Source organism: Chiroxiphia lanceolata, chromosome 30, assembly GCF_009829145.1.
Source record: "Chiroxiphia lanceolata isolate bChiLan1 chromosome 30, bChiLan1.pri, whole genome shotgun sequence".
In the NCBI taxonomy this organism is placed as follows: Eukaryota; Metazoa; Chordata; class Aves; order Passeriformes; family Pipridae; genus Chiroxiphia; species Chiroxiphia lanceolata.
The window spans coordinates 934852-962259 of record NC_045666.1 but is presented as its reverse complement, the minus strand read 5'-3'; the positions used below and the strand labels follow the sequence as shown (position 1 = coordinate 962259).

Here is a 27408-nt window from a genome sequence, read left to right as displayed (position 1 = left end):
AGATATTAAGCAAACATTTCTTTGAAACAATAATAAAGAAAACATCAACAAGCCAAACACGAGCAGCAGAAAAAAAAAAAAAACAACCCCACGCCAAAGAGCACGGCCGGTGCTCCCAAAGCCCGGCGTCCAGCAGCAGAAAAAAGGGGGTGAGAGCGGGGAAAGGAGGGGAAGGGGAGGGGGGGGGGAAGGAAAAGTTAAGCCTGGCTTAAGAAATTTGCGCCTCTCCAGCCTCCCCCCCCCTCCCCACGCCCTCCAAGAGCCCCCCGGGCAGCACCCCCAGCCCTGCCTCGGGCAGCGCTCCCCTCCCCGCCGCAGCCCCCCCGGCCCCCGGCCCCCCGGGGGTGCCGGGGGGGGGCTTTGGGGGTGCAGGACTTACTTTCCATGCCCACTTAGTTTCAACTAGGGAATCAAGAGAAGCAAAAGCAATTTTTTCCCTTTTTGACACCCGCCTCCCCATTGGCTCCCCCCGGGTCAGCTGACTGTGTCATTCTGTCTGTCCTGGAGCAGAGCCTTCCCTATAACAATCTAGTTCAGACTACAAACTGGAGACAGAAATAAATATTAAAGAAATCACACAGCCAGGTATAGAGGACGATATGAATTCCTATTTTACAAACCCATCTTTATCCTGCCATCTAACCAGTGGCCAAGAGGTGCTTCCCAACGTAGCCCTCAATTCAACTGCCTATGACCCTGTCAGGCATTTTTCTACTTATGGAGCAGCCGTTGCTCAAAACCGGATTTATTCTTCTCCTTTTTATTCACCGCAAGATAATGTTGTGTTTAGCTCCAGCCGAGGACCTTATGACTATGGATCTAATGCTTTTTACCAAGAAAAAGACATGCTTTCTAGCTGCAGGCAAAATTCTATGGGACATAATACACAGACATCAATCGCACAGGATTTTACCAGTGACCAAAACAGGAACACTTCGCAAGAACAAAAAACTAGCATTCAAATATACCCCTGGATGCAGCGTATGAACTCCCACAGTGGTAAGTTTTACAGCTCGGAGATATAAATTAAATAAACTGAACCATCTTTACGACCTTCTCCCTAGCAGAACAGGCTGAGCGACTTTTTATGGCCCCATAAAAACAATAATATAGCTCCTTCACAGTTGCAGCTACAGGCCTTTTATTTGTTAAGTTGTTGCAAGCAAATATGGCTTGTTATGCTCTTTCTAATTAAAAGACTTCGAGAGTGTAAAATATCGATAATAAAGTGCAGCGAGCTCTGCTCGGGACTTAAGCACAAAATATTACCGGGGTAAAAATAAGTTTTAATGACGGGTGCGGGAAGTGCGGTGGCGGCGGGTTCCCCGCACGAACTGGGGCCGGGGGGAAGCTGCCACTTCCCCCCCTCCCTCCTCCTGCGACCCCCGCCGCCCCTCTCCCGGCTCCCCCAGATCCCTCCGGTTGGCAGAAATAATGTGGGAAAAAGAAGTTGGGGCGGCGGTGGGGCTGGAAAGGGGGGGGCGGCGGTGGTGTAGGAAAAGCAGCAGCATCCCGGGAGAAAATGCCCCGGGAGAAAAGGCTGCGAGCAGAGGGTTCATTTAATCACCCAAAAAAAAAAAAAAAAAAAGAAATAGGGCTATTTTAATTTTTTTTTTTTTTTTTCAGTGAGGGGGGTGGTGGGGAGGGGGAGGAAGGCGGCCGGGGGTGGGTGGGGGGAGGAGGAGCGGGGCGGGCGCGGGGTTGCGCGGGGGCGGAGGGGGTTGCGCGGGGCGCGGGTGTTTTCCCCCCCCGCCGCCGTTCTCCGGGGCTGACGATTTTTAGTCTGTTTTGTCTCGGCATCCTTAGGAGTCGGTTACGGGGCCGACCGCCGGCGGGGCCGCCAGATTTATTCCCGTTATCAAACCTTGGAGCTGGAGAAGGAATTTCACTTCAACCGGTACCTGACCCGGCGGAGGCGGATCGAGATCGCCAACGCGCTCTGCCTGACGGAGCGGCAGATTAAAATCTGGTTCCAAAACCGGCGGATGAAATGGAAAAAAGAAAGCAATTTGAGTTCCACGCTCTCCGGGGCGGGAGGGGGGGCGGCCGCCGCCGCCGCCGACAGCTTGGCCAAGGAGGAGAAGCGAGAAGAGACAGAGGAGGAGAAGCAGAAGGAGTGAAGGAGTGACAGCTCGGCGGCAGGACCCCCCCCCCCCCCCCAAAAACACACACACGCGCTCCGACCCCCTCCTTCCCACCCACCCTCCCCCCGTATTTATCACTGGCACAATGTTTGGCTACTTAAAAAAAAAAAAAAAAAAGGAAAAAAAAAGAATAAATGATAATAATAATAATAATAATGAGGGGGGGAGGTGAAACAATAACGTCTGAGGTGGGTGGAAATGTGGACACCCCTCCCCAGCGCTCCACAGACCCCCCACCCCCCTCCCTGCTCTCTCCGGTGACCCCCACCCCGCACACGCATCTCCGCCATCGCCTATTTATCTAACTCGGGCTAAGAACTGTTTCCAGCCGCACACTCCCCCTTCCTTCCTCCCCCATCCCTCCGCCTCCCCCCCACCCCAAATTGGGCAGCCACCCTCCGCTCTGCCGGCTCGGACTCTGCCCAGTCGCTTCTCCTCCTCCTCCTCCCACCCCCCCCCCCCAGCCAGAGCAATTCTTCCTCCCCCCCCCCGGTGGAAAAAAAAAAATAATCTGATTTTCCCTGAGGAAAAAAAAAAAAAAAAAGGCAAAAAAAAAAAAAAAAGCTCCTTCCACCCAAATATCGCCTTTCCAAGAGCGTCCTCCTTGTATTTAAGCAGCTACCTGGGCTCATCACCGCATACTACAAACTGTGACAGTTTCTGTGTGAATATTTTTAACTGTGTTTGTGGTACCTGTATTTATATTTATGTTTAGCACTGTAATGTTCCACGGTATAAAGTGAATGGAGTTCTATAGCGGTAGAAACAAAAGAGGAAAAAAAAAACCTTTAAAAAAAAAAAAAAAAGAAATAAAAAATCTTGTGTTACACCCTCTCATGTATAAAGTCACGTCCAGAGGACTATGTCGAGTATTTAATAAAATCTGAATATTATTTTTAAAAAGTTTATAGAACGGCCTCTGAGCTTCAGTCGAAACCTTTCTCTGTGGTCGAGAACAGCCTGTTAGAAAAGTTCACTTCTCTTCTGTGTGTTGTTCCTGGAAATCAGCTCCCTCTCTCCTTTCCCTCCCTCCTGCTCCTACAAGAGTATTCCAAAAAAAAAAAAAAAAAAAAAAAAAAAATAAAAAGAAAAAAAAAAGGAAAAAAAAAAATGAGAAAAGAAGGAAAGGAAAAAAAAAAAAAGAAAAGGGAGGGGGGAATTACATTTTGCTTTGTCTCCTTGGATTAGTCTTGTTACTGTATTGTTCGGTGGCATCAGGAATCTATGCCATACCTCTCGCTTCATGATTAAAAATGGATTTCCAAAGTGCAAACCAGTATATATTTCTTATTGCTCCCTCCTCGAGCCAAAACCCCCAGGGCAAAGGTTGTGCTTGGATTTTATTTATTTATTTCTTTCTGTATTTGTTTGAAATGAGCCTTCTCGCCACGATTTTTGGTCTCGTTCGAGCTCTTCTCCAGAGCTGAGAATCCCCCGGCTCTGCGGAAGGACCCGTTTCCCCCCCCCCCCCGCCTCTCCCTCACCTCCTCCCCGACTGATTCCAACCCAATAAAACCTTTCCGGGGAATGGGGGGGGGGGGGGAGTCATTTTTTTTTTTTTTTTTTTAATCAAAGAACCTCGTCCTTAGGAGCTCGGAAATCGTGGATATAACGCTGGGAAAGCAAAGCCCGCTGCTGTGGATGGCAGGCTCGGAAAAACCTCTGCAAAGGCTGGATTAAAAAAAAAACCAAAAAAACCCCAAAAAAACCCACGCAAAACCCTGCGTTTTCCTCGTCTCTTTTGTCACTGCTCTGATATTTGCTGGGAATTCCGTAGGTAACACTGAGTCAGGGATGATAAATCCCCGGGAGCGACCCAGTCCCCTTCAAGAGCTTGGAGGAAACAGCCAGGATTCGGTGTTTGAGTGTCTATAACCAGGAAGGACAAAAAAAAGCCCCAACAAAACAGGGAAATAATAACAATTAAAAAAAAAAATAATAATAAAGCAGCCCGGGGAGGGTTTTTTTTTCCGCCCATCCTTTACTCGTCTCCAGCCTGGAAGGCGCAGGCGACTCGTGCAGAGCGCAGGAAAAGACGGCACAAAAATAATAAATCTCTCTTAAAACGAAAGAAAACAAGGCGAGCGACAACCCCGACAGCAAGAAACCACCGGCCAGGAGAAGCCCGAGAGCGTTTGGCCAGGGGGCAACGACCTGGCCGAGGGAGCAGGAGCTGGAAAACGGTTGGAATTTCGCCCCCCAGCCCCCCCCCAAAAAAAGAGGATAAAACCCCACCCCCGGCAAGCGAAAAGCAACCGAATTTCAAAGTATCTCCACCAGCACACAAACAGGAGTCGGCGCCTCTGAGGGAGGTGGAACCCCCGGAGCACTCGGGGCTTTCTCTGGCGGCTCAAAGGAGAAGGAACCGAGGGAGAAACGTGCTCAGGTCCTCTCGGAGCCCGGAGCGGCCCCGGGGGGGGGGGGGGGGGGGGGGATCGGTCCCTCTCCCACCGCCCTCCCGTCCCCCCCCAGCTCGGCGGGGCTGGAAATTGGGATTTTGGGAAGGTATTTATTTCCCCCTCCGCCTCGCCCCTTTGAAGAGCGGGGCTGGTTTGTGCAGCCGGAGGCGGACAAGGAAGATCCAGGCTCCCGCCAGCAATAAATTGCACCAAAAGAGGGAAAAAAAAAAAAACAAACCACCCCCCAAAAAAAAAAAAAAAAGAAGAAGAAAGGCGGAGGTGGGGGGAGAGAAGAAGAAGAAGGTACCAGGAATGTAAACTTTGGCGCATTGGAGGAGCTGCCACGGGAGGAGCAGCCCCCGCAGGAGCTTCCAGCGTGCCCCCCGAAACCCCCTCGGGGAACGCTGCGGGAAAGGAGATTTTTTTTTTTTAACCCCCCTCGCGGCCGGCGGGGAAAAAAAAAAAAAAAAAAAAGGAAAAGAAAAAAAAAGCAAAAGAAAAAAAAAGGAAAAGAAAAAAAAAGGAAAAAAAAAAAAACACCGGGAAAATTCAAAGTGAAATGAGAAAGAAATTTAAAAAAATGTGGCGGAGGCGAGGCGGGGGGCGGGCACACACCCACCGTCAGTCGAAAAACCAACATGTCATTTCTCCTGTCCTGGTTTTTTTTTTTTTTTTGGCGAGCGACGTTTTAATGAATTATTTTAATGACTTATTTTTAGCTTTTATTCTCCCCTCCTCGTGAGGCAGGGGGGAAAGAAGTTAAAAAAAATAAATTAAAAAAAAAATTAAAAAAAAAAATGGAATTATTGCGGGAACCACGAGCCTCTTTCCCCCCCCCCCCCGCGGAGGTTGAAGGGGGCGGAGGGGGGGGGATGTTTTGGGGTGCGGGAGGTTGCGCGGGGGGGTGCGGTGCCGCGGAGGAGCACTAGGTGCCGCTGCCGCCTCGCCGTCCCGCAGCGCGCTCCGCCCGCGCTCCCCCGCGCACCCCCCGCGGGAACCTTCCGCGGGCGCCCATCAATAACCCGGCCCGGGGTCAGCGAGGCAAATTGATGAGTGGCCGGCGCCGTTCACGTGACACCACTTAAATATCCCATATTTGGGCAGGGGGAGGAAAGGGGGAATCAAAAAAAAAAAAAATAAAAAGGGGAGAAGGATCCCCACCTATAAATTCTGCACTTTTAGGAGGGAATAAAATGCTCCCCCCTCCCCTTCCCCTCCTCGCCTCGCGCAGCCCTGAACTTCAAAAGGGCCACAAATCAACCCCCCCCCCCCCTTTAATCAAAGAGGTTTAAAAAAAAAAAAAAAGAAAAAAAAAGGAAAAGGGGAAGGAAAAACAAAACGGCAACGAAAAAAAAAAAAGGGGGGGGGATAAAGGGGAGGAAAAGGGGAAAGAGGGGGGGAAGAGGAAAAAAGAGATAAAAAGAAGAAAAAGAGGAGGATAAAAGCAGGGAGGAAAGAGGAAAAAAGAGGGGGAAAAAGAGGAAAACGGAAGAAAAAAAGGAAGAATAAAGAGGGGGAAAAGAAGAAAAAAGAAGCGGAAAGAGAGGGCAAGAAAGGAAGGGGAAAAGGGGATTAAAAAAAGAGGGGGGAAGGAAAAATATCTCCCTCTCCTAAATTTTCCTACCCCCCTTTTTTTTTCTTCTTTTCGTATTTTCTTCCCCCCTCCCTTGCCCCCCCCCCCCAAACCCCCCCCGGCTCCTCCGCCATGAGTTCTTACGTCGCCAACTCGTTTTACAAGCAAAGTCCCCCCGTTCCTGCCTATTCCATGCAAAGTTATGGAAATTATGGAAGCGCGGCCGCGGTTCCGCCGCCCGGGTGCCGCCGCCGCGGCTCGGATTTGAGCGGCCCCCTCCCCTCGGCCGCCGCGTCCTCCCCGGGCGGCTCGGCGATGTCGGGGACCCCCCGAGCCGAGGCCGAGCCGCCGCCGTGCCCGCTGCTGGGGCCCGCGGGGCATCCTCTGGCCAGGGACGAGCGGCCGGCGGGCCGAAAGCCCGGGATTTACGGCGCCAGGAGCGCGACCGCGCCGCGGGAGGAGAGAGCCAAGAGCGCGGCCGAAATCAAAGCCGAGCCCGCCGCGCCAGCGGCGCAGCAAGGAGCACCCCAACTGCAGCAGCAGCAGCCGCCGCAAATTTACCCCTGGATGACCAAACTGCACATGAGCCATGGTAAAAAAAAAAAACTTTTCGCTTCTCCTTTTTTTTTTTTTTTTTTGTTTGGCGGGATTTTTTTTTCCCCCCACCTTTTTTATTTTTCCCACTTTTTTTCCCCCCACTTTTTTATTTTTCCCACTTTTCCCCCCCCACCTTTTTTATTTTTTTCCCACCTTTTTTCCCCTCACTTTTTTCCCCCTACCTTTTTTTTCCCCCACTTTTTTCCCCCCACCTTTTTTCCCCCCACCTTTTTTTCCCCCACCTTTTTTCCCCCCCTTTTTTTTCCCCTTTTATTTTTTAATCTGGTTTCTTTTTTCCCCTTTTCTTTTTTCCCCTTTTCTTTTTTCCCCTTTTTTTCCCCTTTTTTTCCCTTTTTTTCCCTTTTTTTTTTTTTTTTTTTTTAGCCTTTGGTTTTTATAGGCCATACGGGGCAAATAATAAAAAACCTGAGGTCGTAAATTTTACGACTAAGGCATCAATTGCTCGTAAAACTGTCCACTAAAAGGCTTAGAGGCTATATACGCCCAAATTTATGACGGCATAATTGGATCATAGAAACAAAACGTGTATAAAAGGCAATATTCCATTTTTTTGGGAAGGGGGGGTTAAAAATAACTTGAAATACACATGTTCTTTGAGGGCGAGCTGGGGGAAAAAAAAAAAGACACCGGAGGCGAAGGTGGAGGGAAAACGTGGAGAGATTTTTCCCCCCTCCGCCTTCCCAGGGCTGAGAGGAGAGGGGGAAATAATAAAAAGGACAAGATTCCGCCCGGAAAGGTCTTTGCCTCCTTTGTGCACTTCCTTATTGTCCGAGAGGAAACAGGTTCACTTCTGGCTCAGCTCCATGTGTTTGATCCGGGCTTTGGGAGGGCGGGAAGGGGGAACTCGGGGGCCGAAGGTGTCGGGGAATGAAGGATTTGAGGCTCCTTCGCTCCCCGCGCGCCCAAAGCCCCGGGAAACTTCCGCACCTTCGAGAGCTGTGACGGGTTATTTTGTTCAAAAAAAAGGAAACTAGCGATGGTAATAATATTACTACTAATAAAACCAATCCAAATCCCTCCAGAGCTGCTTTGGCTCTTCGTGCGGTGTGCCTTCCCTTTTTATTGGAATTTATTTTCTTTCCCCCCCTTCCAGAGACGGATGGGAAACGCTCCCGAACCAGCTACACCCGGTACCAAACTCTGGAACTAGAGAAAGAATTTCATTTTAACAGATACCTGACGCGGCGGAGGCGCATTGAGATCGCCAACAACCTCTGCCTGAACGAGAGACAAATCAAAATCTGGTTTCAGAACCGGAGGATGAAGTGGAAGAAAGATTCCAAGTTGAAAAGCAAAGAGGCTCTTTAGGTGGGATTGCAGGAGGTCTGGGGGGGGGGCTCCCCTGCTTTTTTTTGGTTTGTTTTTAATGATTATTAATATTAATTTTTTTTTTAATTTGTATTTTCCGTCGTTTCTGGCGGAAGCGACCTCGAGGAAACTTTGATTTTGGGGTGGGCAGGGAGGGAGCTGCTGGATGGACTCTGGTCCGAACCCTTCACAAATCCCTCAGACAAAGGAAATCTCTTATTAATATGCAAAAAGGAGGGGAAAAAAACCCCCTCAGCAAACCGACAACCCCGCGGGTGTTGGCGCAGAAATTTCGTGTCTCTCTCCTCGGGCTGTTACGAAGTGTCCGAACCTGTGCGCTCTTTGGGGGGAAAACCATCAAGGCAAACAAAAACCAGGGCGGAAAAAAAAAAGGCTTAAAAGAAAAAAAAAAACCCAACCAAACCGGGTCGCGGCACCTCTAAAAATCGCGGTATTCCCAGGAAAAGCGTGAAAAAGGGGCCGGTGAAGAAGGAGGAGAGGGAGGAGGAAAAAAAAAGGGAAATAAAGTGGGGAAAAAAAAAGAAAAAGCGCCCCAAAGCCACTAAGTTTGGGGAAGTCTCAGCCTCGCGCTCCTGATGGGAGACGGGAATTGCTGCTCTGCTTGGCCGGGAATTGCCCCCGGGAAGATGCTCTGGCGCCCAAGGGGGAAAACGTTGCCCCTCTCTGGGGTTCGGGACCCTAAAAACCCCCAAACCCCCGGCGAGGGGTCGGAGTGGCCTCGGGGGTGTTGGGGGGGGGGATATTTTCATGTCTCGCTGCGTAATTTTATTATTATTTGCGTATAAAAGAAGCCGTGGGGAGGGGAGGAGGGGGAGGGCGGCGAACACCCCGTTTTTCGCGCGAATCCTCCCATCAATTTTTTTTTTTTGGGGGGGGGGGGGTCGGAAAGTGCAGCTCGGGAGGGGGAGGGGGAGGGAGAAGTCACCTCTGGGCTCGGTATCATCGCTGTGTATTTATTTGTCGCGTAACTGGTGTGGATTTGCTGAATGCTCGAATGTCTATTAAAGGCAGCCAAGGCGAACCCCAATTTGTACATCTCTGTCTAAATTCGGTCCCTGGCAGTAAATTCTTTCATTTCTCCCCCCCCTCCTTTCCCCCAGCGGTGTCCTCGGTGTATTTATTAGTTGTCGTTTCAGCCGCGAAAAGGGGCCGATGAAACTTCTATTTTGTCACATGGAATAAACAGGAAAATGACCCCAAAGTTGGCGGATATTCCTGTGCTCCTTCCCCGCCTTCGGAGCAGCTCCTGCTCCTCTTGCTACTTCGGCGAAGTATTGATTTATCGGGACGCACCGTTCTTTTTATTTGTGTTCTTAAAAAGCGGGTTTCGGGAGGGAGGAAAGGGATGATCTTAGAGCATCCTTCTCCCTAAACCCTGGAAAAGGTACGTACCGCTTTTCCTATTTCCCAGCGAATGGAAAAAAGAGGGGGAAAGGGCTTTTTTTTTTTTTTTCTCTTTTAAATTTGGTGTGGAAGCTCTGGCTGGGCCCTGAGGAAGGTGAGCTGCTCCCTGGGCCGGTTCGGACTTTTTAATCTTTATTCCTCTCAGGCTTTTCATTCCAGGCTGGTGTCCTCGCCTGGCAGATGGCATTTTAATAGGAATATGGGATTAAAATTACCTTCTCTCTCTCTCTCTCTCTCTCTGTTTCTCTCTCCTCCCCCCTCCCGTCTCCCCAACGTATACTCGGGATAAAATGGTTTTTGCCCCCAAAATCTCGGGACCGTCGCCTCTCGCTGCAGGTCGGACGTGGGAAGGAGGTCCCAGTGCCCGACTGGAGGTGACTGGGATGGGGATGGGGGCTCGGGGGGGGCTCTCGGGGGAAGTGGGGGCCCTGAGGAACCCCCTTCTCCAGAGGGGAGCGGCCCCTGGAGCGGGATGGGGGGGGAGAGGCTGCGGGGAAGGGGAGGGGCTGCGCTTCCCTCCTTGATTTTGATATGTATATTTATTTATTTATTTAAAGAAAAACAGGTTTTCTTGTCTGTCTGGGCCTAACGTGGAACACATGGGGGGGGTGGAACGCGCCTTCCATGAGGTGTCTGTCCGTCCGTCCATCCCTCCATCCCTCCCTCCATCCCCCCACCCCCCCACCCACCCATCCCGGGGGCCACCGCTCGGCTCCAGATGGACCCTCCACCACATGGAGGAGGCGCGGGGGGGGGCTCAACAAACCCCCATCGCGCCCCCTCCCCACGCAGGCGACCCCCCCCCACCCCTCCCGGGTCCTTCCCCTCCCGAACCCACTCGTGGGCAACCCGGGGGGGGCCCCGCGCCGCGTCCAAACGGTGCCGGCGGGATTTGCATAAAGGGGCTTTAAAACCTCTATTTTTGTTTTTTTTTTTTGTTGTTCCCTCCTCCCGCACCCAGACGCGCACACGCGGGGCGGCCCCGCCCGGGGGTCCTGCCGTGCTCTTTTATTTTTTTTTTTTTTTTCACAAAACAAACGCCGGGAGAGAGCCAATAAGCTCCATAAAACTTTATAGGATTTCCTTTGACACGGGGGAAAACAAGGGAACAATTTCCTGAACCTGCAAAACAAAAGTTTCCTCCTCCGGCACCTCGGGCTGCCTTGAGGGGGGGGGAGGGGGGAAATTACCTCGGGGAGGGGGGGGAGAGTTCAAATGGGGGCGGCTCCTCCTCCCCCCCGAGGGCTTTTCTTTTAATTCTTATTATTTTATTTGCTTGGCTGCCGCTCGTGGGTTGTTCCACCCGGTTATTTGGCGAGCGGCGGAGATATTTAATTTTATTGGCGTGTAACACTCGGCGGATAAAAATCCTCTTTTATTCGCCTCTCTTTCTGGCGTCTCGCCTGTCATTTCCCCGTCGGTTTGGGGTGAAATACTGCAAAGCCAAGCCGGGCTCGCCTCGCCTCGCACATTTATCTGCTGCCTCTCTCCGAGTGGCTCCCCCACTCGTGGGGCCTGCGGTGACGGCTCGGGAGCGATCGCAATCATCTCTTTTCCCTATTTCCCCCCTTTCCCTTTTCCCGGTTTTTATTCTTTCCCCACGCTGCGTAAATCTATTGACTGGTTACTCAGGCACGAAACCCTCTCGGCGTGTGCTGGTAATTGCTCGTTATTCCGTTCAATTTTCTCTTAAGCAACGTCTTCCCCTCTCTCTCACCGGGGTTATTGCGGCGTCTCCGGGTTATTCTTTTTTATTCCGATCTCATTTCGCACTCCAACAACACTTCCCCCCCCCCCCTTTTCTCTCCTCTTTAGCTGTGAAAACTGTCAGGGCAGGTCGGGCAAGGCGAGGGTTAACCCGCTCCCGGCCCACGCGCGTTTCAGCTGCCACAGCAGGAAAAAAACCACCACAACAACCCCAAACGAACTCAGAACTTCCCCCCCCCCCAAACCCCTCTTTAAATATCAAACTTTCGCCTTTCCACCCCGCGGAGCCGAGCGCGGCTACTTGTGATTAATTATCGGCGTCTCCTGCCCCGGGGAGGGGGGGAGAGGAGGGTCGGGGGGGTCTCCGCACCCCTCACCCCTCTCTTTAAGGGGCATTTTTCTGCCTCTTGGGTGGGTGTTGCTGCTGCTGCTGCTGCCGCCTGGAAGAGATTTGCCTCTTTCATTCCCCTCTCGGCCGCTCGACCCCTTCCCAAAGAACTCAAGAAGGAAATAAAAAGGACTTACCTTGCCCCGCCAGCCGTGTCAGCCCCGTGAGAACTTAAAACGGCCCAGAAACAACAAACAACCCAAAGTTCCTGGTTTGGTTTTGTTTTTTTTTTTTTTTTCCTCTCCTCCCTTTTTATATATATCTCTTAATCCAGGGCGACTTTGGCTTTGTTTAAAGAAAAAAAAAAAAAAAACAACAAACACCAAAAAAACCCAAAACCTCAAACCAAACTAAAACCAAACCAAAAAAAAAAAAAAAAAAAAAATAAAAGCAAAGCCCTTTTAGTTTCACCGCGAACATTAGGCAGAAAATACTCATGGCTTCTATGCGATTTTAGTAGTTTAAAACTTTTGAAGGTTATTTATGTGGATGGCCCTAAGCAAAAGCCCTGAATGGCTCTCAGGGAGCACGTGATGTCATTAAACTAAGTTTTATGGTTTGGGGGAGCTGACAAACCCACAATATATTTACATCATATATAATGTTAACTGTCCACCACCGCAGCTGCTCGAGCTGTTTAACGCCGGGACAGCGGGACAGGAGCTTTAGTGCGGAGCGCGGCGGCCGCGGGGCTCCCGGAGCGGCTCCGACCCGGCCACCCCAGTAAGTTTTTTGGGTTTTTTTTTTTCCTCCTCCCTCGTTGCTCTTTTCTCCTCGCGAATCTGGTTTTTGTTGGGTTTTGTTTTGGTTTTTTTTTTTTGTTTGTTTGTTTGGGTTTTTTTTTTGGCGGCTCGGGAATGGCGAAAGGGTGGGGTTTTTTTTTTATAAAACCTTTTCCCCCCCTTCCCCGGTGTCGGCGTGGGAAAAGGGGCGCTTCGTGCGCGCGCGGGGATGAGCTGGAATGTGAGTTTTCTGCAGGCGAAGGATCTTATCGGGAAGGAATCTTCCCCCCCCCTCCTCCTCTCCCGCCCCCTTTCCATCCCCGGGGCTGCCGGAGAGGAGATAAGGCCAAGGAAAGTCTCTTTATTACCGGTTCGGCAGCAAAACTCCCCCCCCAACCCCCCTTAACCCCCCCCCCAGGGGATGGACTTAAAGTTTCCCGCCCCCCCCTCAAAGGTTATTCTTTTTTGGGGAGGGGTCTGGGGGGGTTTAATTGGTGTTGGGAAAGAAGAGGTGAAAGGGAAGGAAGTAAAGGGAAAGAAAAAAGGAGGGGGGGGATCTCGGTGTGCGCTGGGAGGGGCGGGAGGGGGGCGGGGGGGGACGGGCGGGGTCGCGGCAGGTGAGAGGAGGAGGGAGGGAGGGTCCCTGCGTGACCCCACGGCACTTTTGGGGGGGGGGACACCCCACGCCGGGGGGAAAGAGGGGTTGGGAGGGGGGGGCTTTGAACCCCCCACCCCCTCCCAGGGGGTGTTTGGTGATGGGGGGGTCACGCGTGGGGGGGGAGGGATCTCCCCGGTCTTGGGGGAGCATTATGGGGGACACCACCCCCCCCCCCGGGGACGCCTCCGGGCCGTATTTTGGGGTCACAGCGAGGAGAGATGGTTGGGGTGGGACAAAGGGGGTCCAAAAAGGGGGGGGAGAGAGGTGGGCTCACTCCCACCCTGGGGTGCCCCCCCTCCCCCCCACGAGCGGTGGGTCCCGCGGGAAACAACGGGGTGCCCCCTCCCCACCCTCTCCAGGCAGTAACCGGCCCCCCCTTGTTCGCCGAGGGTGAGGAGGGGGGTGTTACTCGGCTTTAGGGGACCCCCCCTCCCCGACAAGATCCATCCTGGAGATATCCCAGGCCTGGAGTTTCGGGGGGGCCACGTCCTCGGGGGAGAGGGCGAGGGGGGGACACGTGTGTTGTGTTGGGAGGGGCAGAGGCTGCGGGTGACACGAGGGGTCTGGGGGCGTTTTGCACCCGGAGGGGGGGTATAAGGGCACCTACGCACCCCCATATACACCCCCCCCAACCCTCCCAACCCCTTCATGTACACCCCACACATGCACCCACAGACCCTCCCATACACCCACAGACCCCCTCATACACACCCATACACCCACAACCCCCCCCCACCCACATAAAACCCCACAGACCCCCCCATACACCCACAGACCCCCCCACACCCACATAAAACCCCACAGACCCCCCATACACCCACAGACCCCCCCACACCCACATAAAACCCCACAGACCCCCCATACACCCACAGACCCCCCCACACCCACATAAAACCCCACAGACCCCCCATACACTCACAGACCCCCTCATACACACCCATACACCCACAAACTCCCACCATACACCCCCAAACACCCCCAGACCCCCCATACACCCACCTACACCCACAACCCCCCATAAACCCACATAAAACCCCACAGACCCCCCCCAAACATCCCCCATATACACATAGGACCCCCTCCCCACCCATACACCCACAGACCCCCCCATACACCCACAGACCCCCCCATACACCCACAGACCACCCAATAAACCCACAGACTCCCCAATACACCCACAGACCCCCCCATACACCCACAGACCCCCCCAGTACACCTACAGACCCCCCCATACACCCACAGACCCCCCAATACACCCACAGACCCCCCCCATACACCCACAGACCACCCAATACACCCACAGACCCCCCCCATACACCCACAGACCCCCCAATACAGTCACAGACCCCCCCATACACCCACAGACCCCCTCCATACACCCACAGACCACCCAATACACCCACAGACCCCCCAATACACCCAAAGACCCCCCCCATACACCCACAGACCCCCCCATACACCCACAGACCCCCTCCATACACCCACAGACCACCCCATACACCCACAGACCCCCCAATACACCCACAGACCCCCCCATACACCCACAGACCCCCCCATACACCCACAGACCCCCCAATACACCCACAGACCCCCCCATACACCCACAGACCCCCCCATACACCCACAGACCCCCCCAATACACCCACAGACCCCTCAATACACCCACAGACCCCCCATACATCCACATACACCCACAGACCACCCCAATACACCCACAGACCCCTCAATACACCCACACCCCCCCCAATACAGCCACATACACCCCATAGATTCCCCACAGACCCCCCAATACACCCACAGACCACCCCCCATACACCCACACACCTCTCAATACAGTCACAGGCCCCCCCACACACACCCACAGACCCCCCCATACACCCACAGACCCCTCAATACTCCCACAGACCCCCCCAATACACCCACAGACCCCCCCATACACCCACAGACCACCCAATACACCCACAGACCCCCACAGACCCCCCCAATACACCCACAGACCCCTCAATACACCCACAGACCCCCCCATACACCCACAGACCCCCTCATACACCCACAGACTCCCCCAATACACCCACAGACCCCCCCAATACACCCACAGACCCCCCCATACACCCACAGACCCCTCAATACTCCCACAGACCCCCCCAATACACACACAGACACCCCAATACACCCACAGACCCCCCCATACACCCACAGACCCCTCAATACACCCACAGACCCCCCCATACACCCACAGACCACCCAATACCCCCACATACACCCCACCGACCCCCCCACAGACCCCCCAATAAACCCACAGACCCCCCAATATACCCACAGACACCCCACAGACCCCCCCTACACCCACAGACCCCCCCCGACCCCTCCACGTAGCCCCGCCCCACACCTACACCCACCCCCACGCCCCCCAGTGCCCCTCACACACCCCCACAGCCACAGACAACCCCCCAACACCCCCAGAGCCCCCCCAGCCCCTCAAAGCCCCCCAAAGTCTCCCCGAGGGCAGCTGCACACGTGTTTGGGGCTGTACACGTGTGTTTGGGGCTGTACACGTGTGTATGTGACTGTACATGTGTGTGTGTGCTGTACATGTGTGTGTTTGGGCTGTACATGTGTGTTTGGGATGGTACATGTATGTTTGGGGCCATACACATGTGTGTGTGTCTGTACACGTGTGAGGGGGGCTGTACATGTGGGGGGGTTGTACATGTGTGTGGGGCTGTACAGATGTGGAGGGGCTGTACACGTGTGTGGGGCTGTACACGTGTGGGGGAGGCTGTACATGTGTGTGGGGCTGTACACATGTGTTTGAGGCTGTACACGTGTGTGTGTGGCTATACACCTGTGTTTGGGGCTGTACACGTGTGTTTGAGGCTGTACATGTGTGTGTGTGGCTGTACACGTGTGTGTATGGGCTGTACACGTGTGTATGTGGCTGTACATGTGTGTTTGGGCTATACACGTGTGTTTGGGTTGTACATGTGTGTTTGGGACGGTACATGTATGTTTGAGGCTGTACACGTGTGTGTGTGGGCTGTACATGTGGGGGGGCTGTACACATGTGTGTGGTTGTACACGTGTGTGTGTGGCTGTACATGTGTGTGTGTGGCTGTACACATGTGTGTTTGGGCTGTACATGTGTGTTTGGGGCTGTACACATGTGTTTGGGGCTGTACACGTGTATGTGTGGCTGTACACGTGTGGGGAAGGCTGTACACGTGTGAGGGGAGGCTGTACCCGTGTTGGGGGCTGTACACATGTATGTGTGGCTGTGCACATGTGTTTGGGGCTGTACACGTGTGTGGGGGGCTGTACACTTGTGTTTGGGGCTGTACACGTGTGTGTGGGGCTGTACACGTGTGTGTGGGGGGGTGCTGTACATGTGGGGGGGGCTGTATACGTGTGGGGGGGGGGCTGTACCTGTGGGGGGGCTGTACACATGTGTGTGTGCGACCCGTGTGCACTTGCCCCTGCCCGGCTGTGTGTGCCAGCCCAGCCGTGCCTGCGTGTACACGCGTGTTCATGTGAGTTCACGTGTGTTCATGTGAGTTCATGCGTGTTCACGCCCGTGCAAGTGTGTTTGCCCAGCTGCCTGTGAGCACACGTGTGTGTGTGTGTGTGTGTGATTGGGGGGGTCTGCGTGGGGTGTATGCGGGGGGGGGTCCTGGGTGTTCGGGGGGTCTCTGTGTGGTCTGGGGGCTCTGTGGGTGCCGAAGAGGGTCTGTGGGTGCTGGGGGGGCTCTGTGTGTTCTGGGGGGCTCTGTGGGTACCGGGGGGGCTCTGTGTGTTCTGGGGGGCTCTGTGGGTACCGGGGGGGCTCTGTGTGTTCTGGGGGGCTCTGTGAGTACCGGGGGGGCTCTGTGTGTTCTGGAGGACTCTGTGGGTGCTGGGGGGGGGGGGTTCTGTGTGTTCTGGAGGACTCTGTGGGTGCTGGGGGGGGGGCTCTGTGTGTTCTAGGGGGCTCTGTGTGTTCTGGGGGGCTCTGTGTGTTCTGGGGGGCTCTGTGGGTGCTGGGGGGGCTCTGTGTGTTCTAGGGGGCTCTGTGTGTTCTGGGGGGCTCTGTGGGTGCTGGGGGGGGCACTGGGGCTGCTGGGGGGGCTCTGTGGGTGCTGAGAGGTCTCTGTGTTTCAGGGGTCTCTGTGGGTGCTGGGGAGGCTCTGAAGGTGCTGGGGGGGCTCTGTGGGTGCCCAAGAGGCTCTGTGGGTGCTGGGGGGGCTCTGTGTGTTCCGGGGGTCTCTGCGGGTGCTGGAGGGACTCTGTGGGTGTTGTAGATGCTCTGTGGGTGCTGAGGGGTCTCTGTGTGTTCTGGGGGTCTGTGTGGATGCTGAGGAGGCTCTGAGGGTGCTGGGGGGGGCTCTGTGGGCATTGAGGGGGCTCTCTGTGTTCTGAGGGGCTCTGTGGGTGCCCAAGAGGCTCTGTGGATGTTGAGAGGGCTCCGTGTGTTCTGGGGGTCTCTGTGAGTGTCAAGGGGGGTCTGTGGGCACTGTGGAGGCTCCGTGTGTTCTGAGGGGCTCTGGGGATGCTGGAGGGGTTCTGTGGGTGCTGGGGGGGCTCTGTGGGCGCTAGGGGTGCTCTGTGTGTTCTGGGGGGCTTTGTGTGTTCTGGGGGTCTCTGTGGGTGCTGGGGGGGCATTGGGGCTGCTGGGGGGACTCTATGGGTGATGGGGGGTCTCTGTGTGTTCTGAGGGGCTCTGTGTCTGCTGGGGGGGTCTCTGTGTGATCTGGGGAGCTCTGTGGGGTCTCTGTGTGTTCTGAGGGGCTCTGTGGGCGCTGCGGGGTCTCTGCGTGTTCTGGGGGGCTCTGTGAGTGCTGGGGAGGCTCTGTGTGTTCTGGGGGGCTCTGTGGGTGCCAAAGAGGCTCTGTGAGTGCTTAGGGGGGGGTCTCTGTGGGTGCTGGGGGGGTCTCTGTGTGTTCTGAGGGGCTCTGTGGGTGCTGAGAGGGGCTCTGTGGGTGCTGGGGGGGGGGCTCTGTGTGTTCCGGGGGTCTCTGTCAGTGCTGAATGGTTTCTGTATGTTCAGAAGGTCTCTATGAGTGGGGGGGGGGGGGGGGGCTCGGTGGCTGCTGAAGAAGCTCTGTGGGCATTGAGGGGGCTCTGTGTGATCTGGGGGTCTCTGTGGGTGCCCAGGGAGCTCTGTGGGTGCTGAGGGGGGGGCTCTGTGTGTTCCGAGGGTCTCTGTAGTTGCTGGGGGAGCTCCGTTGATGCTGAGGGGGCTCTGTGTGATCTGGGGGGCTCTGTGGGTGCTGAAGAGGCTCTGAGGGTGCTGGGGGGGCTCTGTGGGCATTGAGGGGTCTCTGTGTGTTCTGGAGGGTCTCTGTGATTGCTGGGGGGACTCTGTGTGTTCTGGGGGGTTCTGTGGGTGCCAAGGAGGCTCTGTGAGTGCTTGGGGGGGGTCTCTGTGGGTACTGGGGAAGTCTCTGTGTGTTCTGAGGGGCTCTGTGGGTGCTGGGGGGGGCTCTGTGTGTTCTGAGGGGTCTCTGTGTGTTCTGAGGGGCTCTGTGGGTGCTGGAGGGGGGGCTCTGTGTGTTCCGGGGGTCTCTGTCAGTGCTGAGTGGCTTCTGTATGTTCAGAAGGTCTCTATGAGTGCAGGGGGGGGGGGCTCTGTGGCTGCTGAAGAAGCTCTGTGGGCATTGAGGGGGCTCTGTGTGATCTGGGGGTCTCTGTGGGTGCCCAGGGAGCTCTGTGGGTGCTGAGGGGGGGGCTCTGTGTGTTCCGAGGGTCTCTGTAGTTGCTGGGGGAGCTCCGTTGATGCTGAGGGGGCTCTGTGTGATCTGGGGGGCTCTGTGGGTGCTGAAGAGGCTCTGAGGGTGCTGGGGGGGCTCTGTGGGCATTGAGGGGTCTCTGTGTGTTCTGGAGGGTCTCTGTGATTGCTGGGGAGTCTCTGTGTGTTCTGAGGGTCTCTGTGATTGCTGGGGGGACTCTGTGTGTTCTGGGGGGTTCTGTGGGTGCCAAAGAGGCTCTGTGAGTGCTTGGGGGGGGGTCTCTGTGGGTACTGGGGAAGTCTCTGTGTGTTCTGAGGGGCTCTGTGAGTGCTGGGGGGGCTCTGTGTGTTCTGGGGGTCTCTGTGGATGCCAAAGAGGCTCTGTGCGTGCTTGGGGGGGGTCTCTGAGGGTGCTGGGGGGGCTCTGTAGGCATTGAGGGGGCTCCGTGTGTTCTGGGAGTCTCTGTGGGTGCTGGGGGGGGCTCTATGTGTTCGGGGGGGGGGGGCTCTGTGTGTTCTGGGGGGTCTCTGTGATTGCTGGGGGGTCTCTGTGTGTTCTGAGGGTCTCTGTGATTGCTGGGGAGGCTCTGTGTGTTCTGGGGGGCTCTGTGGGTGCCAAAGAGGCTCTGTCAGTGCTTGGGGGGGGTGTCTCTGTGGGTGCTGGGGGGTCTCTGTGTGTTCTGAGGGGCTCTGTGGGTGCTGGGGGGTCTCTGTGTGTTCTGAGGGGCTCTGTGGGTGCTGGGGGGGGCTCTGTGGGCATTGAGGGGGCTCCGTGTGTTCTGGGAGTCTCTGTGGGTGCTGGGGGGGCTCTATGTGTTCGGGGGGGGGGCTCTGTGTGTTCTGGGGGGTCTCTGTGATTGCTGGGGGGTCTCTGTGTGTTCTGAGGGTCTCTGTGATTGCTGGGGAGGCTCTGTGTGTTCTGGAGGGTTCTGTGGGTGCCAAAGAGGCTCTGTCAGTGCTTGGGGGGGGTCTCTGTGGGTACTGGGGGGTCTCTGTGTGTTCTGAGGGGCTCTGTGGGTGCTGGGGGGTCTCTGTGTGTTCTGAGGGGCTCTGTGGGTGCTGGGGGGGGCTCTGTGTGTTCTGAGGGGTCTCTGTGTGTTCTGAGGGGTCTCTGTGGGTGCTGGGGGGGGGCTCTGTGTGTTCCGGGGGTCTCTGTCAGTGCTGAGTGGCTTCTCTATGTTCAGAAGGTCTCTATGAGTGCGGGATGGGGAGGGTTCTGTGGGTGTCAAAGAAGCTCTGTGGGCATTGAGGGGGCTCTGTGTGATCTGGGGGTCTCTGTGGGTGCCCAGGGAGCTCTGTGGGTGCTGGGGGTGTGTGTGACTCTGTGTGTTCTGAGGGTCTCTGTGAATGCTGGGGGGGCTCTGTGTGTTCTGGGGGGCTCTATGGGTGCTGAGCGGGGCTCTGTGTGATCTGGGGGTCTCAGTGGGTCTTAGGGGGTGCTCTGTGGGTGTTGAGGAGGCTCTGTGTGATCTAGGGGGCTCTGTGGGTGCTGGGGGGTCTCTGTGGGTGCTTGGGGGGGTCTCTGTATGTTCTGGAGGACTCTGTGTGTTCGGGGTGGGGTTGTAACTCTGTGGGTGCTGAGGATCCCGCAGTAGCTTCCCTGTAGGGGTGGGGACCCCCTTCCATCCAGGGCTAAACCCCCCTCAGCCCCCCGGGGACGCTGCTCCCCCCCGAAGGGGGGACGGGGCTGCCCCCACCCCGGGGACCCCCACCCTGCAGGTACAACCTTGGGGGCCAGAGGCAGGGACACGGGGAGCCCCAAACCATTCCTTCTCCGGAGTCCTGGGGGGGGCTCAAGCCCCCCCAAAAAGCAGGAGCAGCCCTGGAACAGCCCCCTGGGGCCCGGGATCCTTTTGGGGACAGCCGGGGGTGGGGGGGATTTGAAGCCCCTTTTCTAAGTCCCTTATCCAGGGTCCCTAATCTGGGGGGGTCCAGCGGGGGCTGAGTCCTCCCGGGGGGAGCAGTTCACTGGCCCAGGAGGGTCTTGCTGAGTTCCCGGGGGGCGTTTTAGCGATTCTTTGGGGGGGGGGTCTCCTCTTCTGCGGAGCCCTTGGGAGCCCCCCCAGCCCTCGCTGCCCCCTCTTTGCACCCCCCCTTCCCACCAGGGCCGGGGACCACCCGGACCAACGCCGAGGGGGATTTTGGGGTCGAGTTTTAATCTCCGTGATGGAGATGGAGATGAATTCCCACCCTGGATCCCACTGGAAAGGTGGAGCTCCCCCCCTCCTCCTCGGGTAGACGCAGCTCCCTAAGCCCCCCCCCCCGGCAGTGGGGACCTATAGGGGTCTATAGATCACCTATAGATGTCCCTTTGGGGGCAGGTGTGACCCCAACACGTCACCGGCGAGGATTTATCAAAATCCAGCGCCTGAAATAAGCAGCGTTTTCTTTCCATCCCCTCCCCCGAGCAGCGAGATGGTCCCACGGGGGGTGGGACAAAGGTCCCTCAGGGCTTTTCCAGGGGGGTCCCTGGGGTCCCCCCCGACCCCCACCCCGGGACGGTTCAGGTGCTGCAGGCTCGGAAAAGTCCAAAAAATGCTCCAAATCGGAGTTATTCCCTTTATCGAGCCGTCGTTAAAAGCGGGGAAAGGCACCAGAAAATTAAGAAGGTGCCAAAAATAAGCTCCAAGCCTGGGGAGGTGGGAAAACTCAGCCCCCGCGGGAGCCCCCCTGGTCCCCCCTCCATCACCCCAAAACCCCCCGGGAAGTCCTCGAGAGGCTCGTTTTGAAAAGGCGCTTTTGGGGGTAACCCGAGATCCCCCCAAACCTGGGAGCATCCAGGGGGGGAATCCAGGGACGGAATCCCAGGGGATTTGGGAGGAGCTCCCGCTTTTCAGGGACCACCAGAGCTTTTTTGGGGGGGAGAAAGGGGGACGTTTTCCCGCTCCTGTCGCGACAGGTCGGGACAGAAACACGGAGGGGCCAAGATCTGGGGAGAAAGATGAAAGTTTTTTTGCGTCTGAGGCGAAACTCGGCTCTTTTTTATTTCCCCCTTTCCTCATTTCCCGACCTCTTCCTCTGGGTGATGGACGGGGAGGGGGGCGGTCATTAAAAATAAATGCCGGCTCGGAGACATTTCTTCCGGATATTTCGGATTGTCGCTTAATTTCGAATTAATTCGCGTTTAATTGGAGCTCGAGAGCTGCTTCTCCTCTGCGCGTGAGAGCGGGAGAGGGTCCACTCGTCTGGGGGGGCGTGTGGGTGTGAATTACGGGACCCAAACAATAAGAAATCTCCCTTTGTAACAAGAAGCGAAATAAATTTCGGCGTAATTGGACAGGAGGGAAAAAATAAATAAATAAATAAATAAATAAATAAATAAATAAATAAATAAAGCGCCCGGAGAATGACTCCGGGAAATAAAATTTCCTCGTGTCCGGGGGGAAAAAAAAAAATAATAAATGAGTTATTGGAGGGTGGATGGAAAGAGGGAGGAAATCCGGCTGGAAGAGGGGCAGCAGCGCGTCCTCTGGGTGCGGGTTTTTTTTTTTGTCCCCCGAGGTGAAGGAGAGAGTTTCTAAACATCATTTTCCATCCTCCCCCACCCCGTTGCCGGGCCCCGCGCAGCCTATTGATGGATTGATTTTATTGATTTATTATCCGCTCCTCGGAGCGCGTTTCTATCAAATGAGGTTTTGATCCGGGTTTTCCCCGGTCAAGAGTTGAATCTCGAATTATCGATTTCTATTTTTATCCCTCCCCGCCCCCCCCCCCACCTTTTTCCCTTTTTTTTTTTTTACTTGGCTGGGGGGGAGAACCCGCCGCGATTTTTCTCTCTCTCTCTCCTGGCAAGACACGACGCCTTTCCCCGGCAGGGTCCGGGAATATCCATCCTCCCCGGCCGCTTTCCCTGCTTTTAGGAAGGAAAGGCTTGAAAGGGAAACAAACGCACGATTCCACTCGCAAATGGAATTATCCCGACTTTCCTCCTCCTTACTGGGGGGAAAAAAGACCCCAAAAAACAGCAACAAAAAAAGGACCAAAGCATCACGAATAAATCCCACCTTTATTCCGGCTTATACACAATTAATTCATCATTTTCTCCCCGCTCGGGCGGTGTCTGTGTCCATATTTATATTACAGGCAGCGGGACGCTGCGTATTTATGGATATACATGGATATACCAGGATATATGTGGATAAATCCGGGCATCCATAGCTGGGGGGGTGCGCACAGACACAGCGGTGTCAACAGCCGCGGAAATATTGGAATGTTTTCTTGGCACTTGGCGGATTCCTGTGATTCTCTCGGCAGTAAAATAATCACCAGCCGAGGCAGAGCGGCTCCCGTTGACCTCTGGGATTTATCCGCGGCCGGGGAGGGATTTTTATAGAGTTTGGGGGAGTTCGGGCAAGAGGAGCCGCTTTCAAAAAGCGAAACTTTGTTTCCTGTAGCGTTAAGATAAATAAATAATTAGAACTCGGAGGGAGTCAGCAGTCGGTAATACTGATCATCTTCTTCTTCCCCTCCTTCTCCTTGTCTTCTCCTTCTCCTTCTCCTTCTCCTTCTCCTTCTCCTTCTCCTTCTCCTTCTCCTTCTCCTTCTCCTTCTCCTTCTCCTTCTCCTTCTCCTTCTCCTTCTCCTTCTCCTTCTCCTTCTCCTTTTTCTCCTTCTCCTTCTCCTTCTCTTCCTTCTCCTTCATTTTAATGTTGTTTTCAAGACACCGGTTTCCCTCTCCCTCCATCCCGTGTCCCACCCTGGGACCCCCCCCGGCCCTCCAGCCCCCCCAAATCCCGGTAATTCCCGGGATCCCTTCTACCAGACTTGGGGGGTTGGCGAAGACTCTCAATCCCTTCCTTCCTTCCTCCCTCCCTCCCTCCTTTCCTTCCTTCCTTCCTTCCCTCCCTTCCCTCCCTACTTTCCATCCTTCTTTCCTTCCTCCCTCCTTTCCTTCCTTCCCTTCCTTCCTTCCCTCCCTTCCCTCCCTGCCTTCCTTCCTTCCTTCCTTCCCTTCCTTCCTTCTTTCCTTCCTCCCTCCCTGCTTTCCTTCCTTCTTTTCTTCCTCCCTCTCTCCCTCCCTCCCTTTCTTCCTTCCCTTCTTCCCTCCCATCCCTTCTTTCCCTCCCTTCCCTCCCTTCCTTTCCTCTTTCCTTCCTTTCCCTCCATTCCCTCCCTCCCTCCCTTCCTTCTCTCCTTTCCTTCCTTCCCTCCCTCCCTCCCTTTATCTCCACCACTTCCCCTTCCCATATTTCTCTCTCTCTCCCTTCCCACACATCCCACCTTCCTTCCCACCTTCTCCCTCTTCCCTTCCACCCCTTTTCCACCCCAAACCGCATCCGCTCCCCCGGGAGAACCCCCCAAAACCCCCCCCGAGCCCCCCTTTGGCAAGAACCAGCCCCTGGGGGGGTTTTCCCTCCCTGTCCCTCCCCGTTCTCTCCTTCCCGTGTTGATTTTCAGGCCTTTCCCCCCTCACTCGCCCATTCCCGACCCTCCAGCGGGTCCCTCCCGGGTACGGAAAGGGGGGGACGAAGCTTGGGGGGTGACACCCTTCTATTTTGGGGGGCTGGGGGGGGGGTCACCCCTCTGCTCAAGCCCATTAAGGGTTTTCAGGCTGAGCTTGATGAGGGTCTGTAATTAATAATGACCCCCCTCGGTGTCACCCCCCCCCCGCTCCAGCCCCCGACCCGCTTCAAAACACCCCCCGAAATTTGGGATTTGAACAAATCCCCCTCCCCAAAAGCGTCCAACACCCTCCTCCGGCGCTGAGAGAGATTTTGGGGGATCGCTGGAGGGTTTCCCTGCTGGAAGGGGGTGCTGAGCGTCTCCCCCCCTCCCTTTACCCCTTTTGAGGGGGGGGGGTTCTTCTTCTGGAGCCCACGGGGGGGATTTTGGGGAGCGGGAGAAAGGCCACGTCCGAAAAAACCGCAAAAATTCCCTCTTTCCTGCTCTTTTTCCTGCTCTTTTCCCTTCCTTGCCGAGGCAGAACAAACCCCTTTTATAGGCCGGGCGAGGGGGAAGGATTCCCCCGCAGACTCGAGCTGACACTTTACATCTGTGTCGGCTCCTCTTCGCTCGCTGCCTCTTGTCGGAATTAATTCCCTGGAATATCGCGGTGAAAGAGGAAGATTTAAAAACCGGGCCGGGCCGTGTGTGAGGGGGGAAGCGGAGGGTGAACAAACCGATATTTCACGGGAGGCTCCCAGCGAGCTGCGCCTCATCCTTCACTTCAACCCCCGGCGCGAGGTTTCCAGGCAGAGCCGGGGCTCAAAAGCAGATTTTTGGGGAGCTGCCGTCGGCAAAAAAACCCTCCCAGGCAGATCCGGGGCTCAAAAGCAGATTTTTGGGGGGCTGCCGATGGCAAAAAAAAAACCCTCCCAGGCTGCTCCTCGCAGCGACCCTCGCCGCGTCCTCCGGCTGCTTTCCTCTTTTATCCCTTTTTTCCCCCTTCCCCCCCGAAAAGAACCAGCATCACACCTTTCCCTGCCTTCCTAAAGGGTGGGAGCGTCTTTAAAGTTGACAAAAAGGCGAGTTTCCCCCCCCCCCAAACCCTCTCTACGGCCCAGCCAAGTGGGAGATTCTTCATCGTCTTTTATTTATTTTATTTATTTATTTATTTTATTTATTTAATTTTTTTCTCCTTCCCTTTTTTAAAAATATATATTTTTCTTTATTCTCTTCCCCTTTTTTTTTTTTCTTTTATTTTTTTTTTCTTCCTGTTTTTTTCCCCCCTTATTTTTTCCCCCTCCTTTTTTTTTTTCCCCTTTTTTTTTCCTTTCTTTTCTTTTTTTTTTTTTTTTTTTTTTCCCCCTCAAGGAAGCAGCCGATTTCTTATCAGGTCGGGATTGATGCTGGCGGCCTGTTTCTCTCTATCATCCCCGCGGCTCCTCTTGTTGCAGCCCGGCTCCCTTTGCTCCCGGGGGCCGTGAGTGATGGTTCCCGCAGCTCCCAACGCCTCTGGAATCCTAATGGCCCCACCGAGGCCCGGGGGGACCCTCTCCCCTCCTTTCCCCAGCCAGAAATTTTTAGGGAGACCCCTCCCCAAAATAAAAACCCCCAAAACCCACGCGGGGCTCGCCCTTCCCCGGCCCCTGTTGCTGGAGGCCCCCGCGGAAGCCACGCAACGGTTTTTATTAAAAGCTTTTGATGGATTCGCCTTGGGGATTAACTAAGATAATAGTTTATTGCGCCGCGAAAGATTAAACTGAGAGTACCCTGGTGCAAAAAAAAATAAAATAATAAACATTAAGGGAGCGGGGAGAGCCTTTTCCTCGCCTTAAATCCCGGCTTTCCCACCCCTAACAAGGGTCCCCGGGGTGTCCGCGCCGCCTTCCCGGGGCGGCATTAGTACCATTATTATCATTATTGGTTCGTTTAATTACGATCGAGCGCTTGGCGTTAATATTTAAATACAGGCGAGGGCTCGGCCGGGCTGGGGGCGCCCAGGGCGCGTCCCACCCCCCGTTCGGGAGCAGAATTCCCGCCGGGAGAGCCGTGGGCGCTGGGGGGGTCGAGCGGGGTTTGAGGAGGGCGAGAAGGGTTTTAAACCTCGAGGTTTGAAAAGGCGACAAACCCGGGGCTTTAAACCACGCGGCCCTTCATCCCTTCGCCCCCCAAACCCACCCGGGTCACCCCCCGCGCGTGTCACCCGCGCGTCCTCGCCCCTCAGCCCCCTTTTCCCGGGGGATTTAAACCCCGAGGGGTTTGATGCCAGCGGGGCCGAGGGTCCAGCGGCCTCCAGGGGGGACGGGAGGGGGGAAACGGGGGTCTCGGGGTGCTTCCGCTCAGAGCAACCGTTTTGAACGCCCAGGAGGGGGGAAAAAAAGAGCATTTTCGACGTGGGTTTTGGGGCGGTTTTGGCTTAAATCGTGCTGGGTGGTGTCCGCAAGGGCAGCGACCCCCCCGCCCCGGGGCTAAAAGGAGCTGGTGAAGCTTCGTCTCCGCTTGGCAGGACTCGAGTGGTACCTAAAAGAGGGATTTTCCCCCCTTATTTGTCCCCCTCCAGCCCGTTTTGGTGCCGGGCCGGGGGCTCTGCGTCCCCTCCAGTGAGGGTTGAGCCATCCCTGCAGCAAGATTCCCCATCCCCTCCCGAAATTCCCGGGTATAATCCCCCGCCAGCTGCTGCGGGATTCATTTCTAGGGGAAAAAAAAAGGCAGAAAAACCCCAAACAAACCAAACCCCCCAAAAAAACCACTTCAGTTTTTGTCTCCTGTCCTCACACACAAACTTCTCCCACCGCCTCGTCCCCGGGCCGAGCCTTGGGGGGCTCGGGATTAAGGAGCCCAGAAAAGCGGAGCCGGCCCGAGGGGGGGGTCTGGGGGAGGAGGAGGAGGCCGAGGAGGTTTTGGGAGGGGGGGGAACCGATGTTAATTATTAATACGGACATCCCGGAGGAAGGCTGGCAGGGGCTGAGAGCGGTTAAGTGCCACTCGAGCGGGAGCTCTTTTCCAGGAGGGATCAGCCTGGAGTTTGTGTACGTTCCCATCCCATAAAATAACATCTCCGGGGCCGCTAATGGGCTCTCGGTGGCCACTTTCTCCTCCGACTTTCCCTTTCTCCCCCTTCTGAACACGCCCTTTTCCCCCCCAAAACGAGCCCAGTGTTTTCTTTTCAACTTAACCCCGGGTTCAGCGATTATCTGGTGGGTCAGTGGAAGCCGCCCGGGCGGAGGAAAAGTCAAGGAGAAATCTCGGCTCCCGTAAATAATCCCAATTAAAAATCCCCCTCCACTTCTGCCCTTCGGACCCCCCAACCCCAACAACCCCAAATAAATATCTGAAGCCTCCGAGAAAATGGATCTGGAGGAGAAAACCCTCCCTGAGGCCAC

General features: G+C 55.3%; 2 protein-coding genes and 1 long non-coding RNA gene across 4 annotated transcripts; all 3 read left to right on the top strand.

The window, feature by feature from the left end:
* Positions 1-463: 463 nt before the first annotated feature.
* On the top strand, positions 464-2120 carry HOXC6 (homeobox C6). Of its 2 annotated transcripts, none has more exons than XM_032713622.1 (2): positions 464-999; positions 1783-2120. In XM_032713622.1, exons 1-2 carry the CDS (start codon positions 600-602, stop codon positions 2118-2120), a joined length of 738 nt encoding a protein of 245 aa, XP_032569513.1. In that variant the 5' UTR covers positions 464-599. The 2 variants fall into 2 exon arrangements, with proteins under 2 accessions (XP_032569513.1, XP_032569514.1); XM_032713623.1 differs by having other exon boundaries at positions 600-999; positions 1807-2120.
* Positions 2121-6248: 4128 nt separating this feature from the next.
* On the top strand, positions 6249-8042 carry HOXC5 (homeobox C5). Its single transcript, XM_032713626.1, has 2 exons — positions 6249-6708; positions 7828-8042. Exons 1-2 carry the CDS (start codon positions 6249-6251, stop codon positions 8040-8042), a joined length of 675 nt encoding a protein of 224 aa, XP_032569517.1.
* Positions 8043-13455: 5413 nt separating this feature from the next.
* On the top strand, positions 13456-15697 carry LOC116800072. The gene is made up of 3 exons (XR_004361171.1): positions 13456-13468; positions 15447-15505; positions 15681-15697. It is a non-coding gene; the product is annotated as an uncharacterized LOC116800072 (long non-coding RNA).
* The last annotated feature ends 11711 nt before the right edge of the window (positions 15698-27408 follow it).

Excerpts from the sequence above, each read along its gene's own strand:
- HOXC5 (XM_032713626.1), top strand. The coding sequence starts at position 6,249 with ATGAGTTCTTACGTCGCCAACTCGTTTTACAAGCAAAGTCCCCCCGTT. Across the intron at positions 6,709-7,827 it reads CAAACTGCACATGAGCCATG|AGACGGATGGGAAACGCTCC; the intron begins GTAAAAAAAAAA and ends CCCCCCTTCCAG.
- HOXC6 (XM_032713622.1), top strand. The coding sequence starts at position 600 with ATGAATTCCTATTTTACAAACCCATCTTTATCCTGCCATCTAACCAGT. Across the intron at positions 1,000-1,782 it reads GCGTATGAACTCCCACAGTG|TCTGTTTTGTCTCGGCATCC; the intron begins GTAAGTTTTACA and ends GACGATTTTTAG.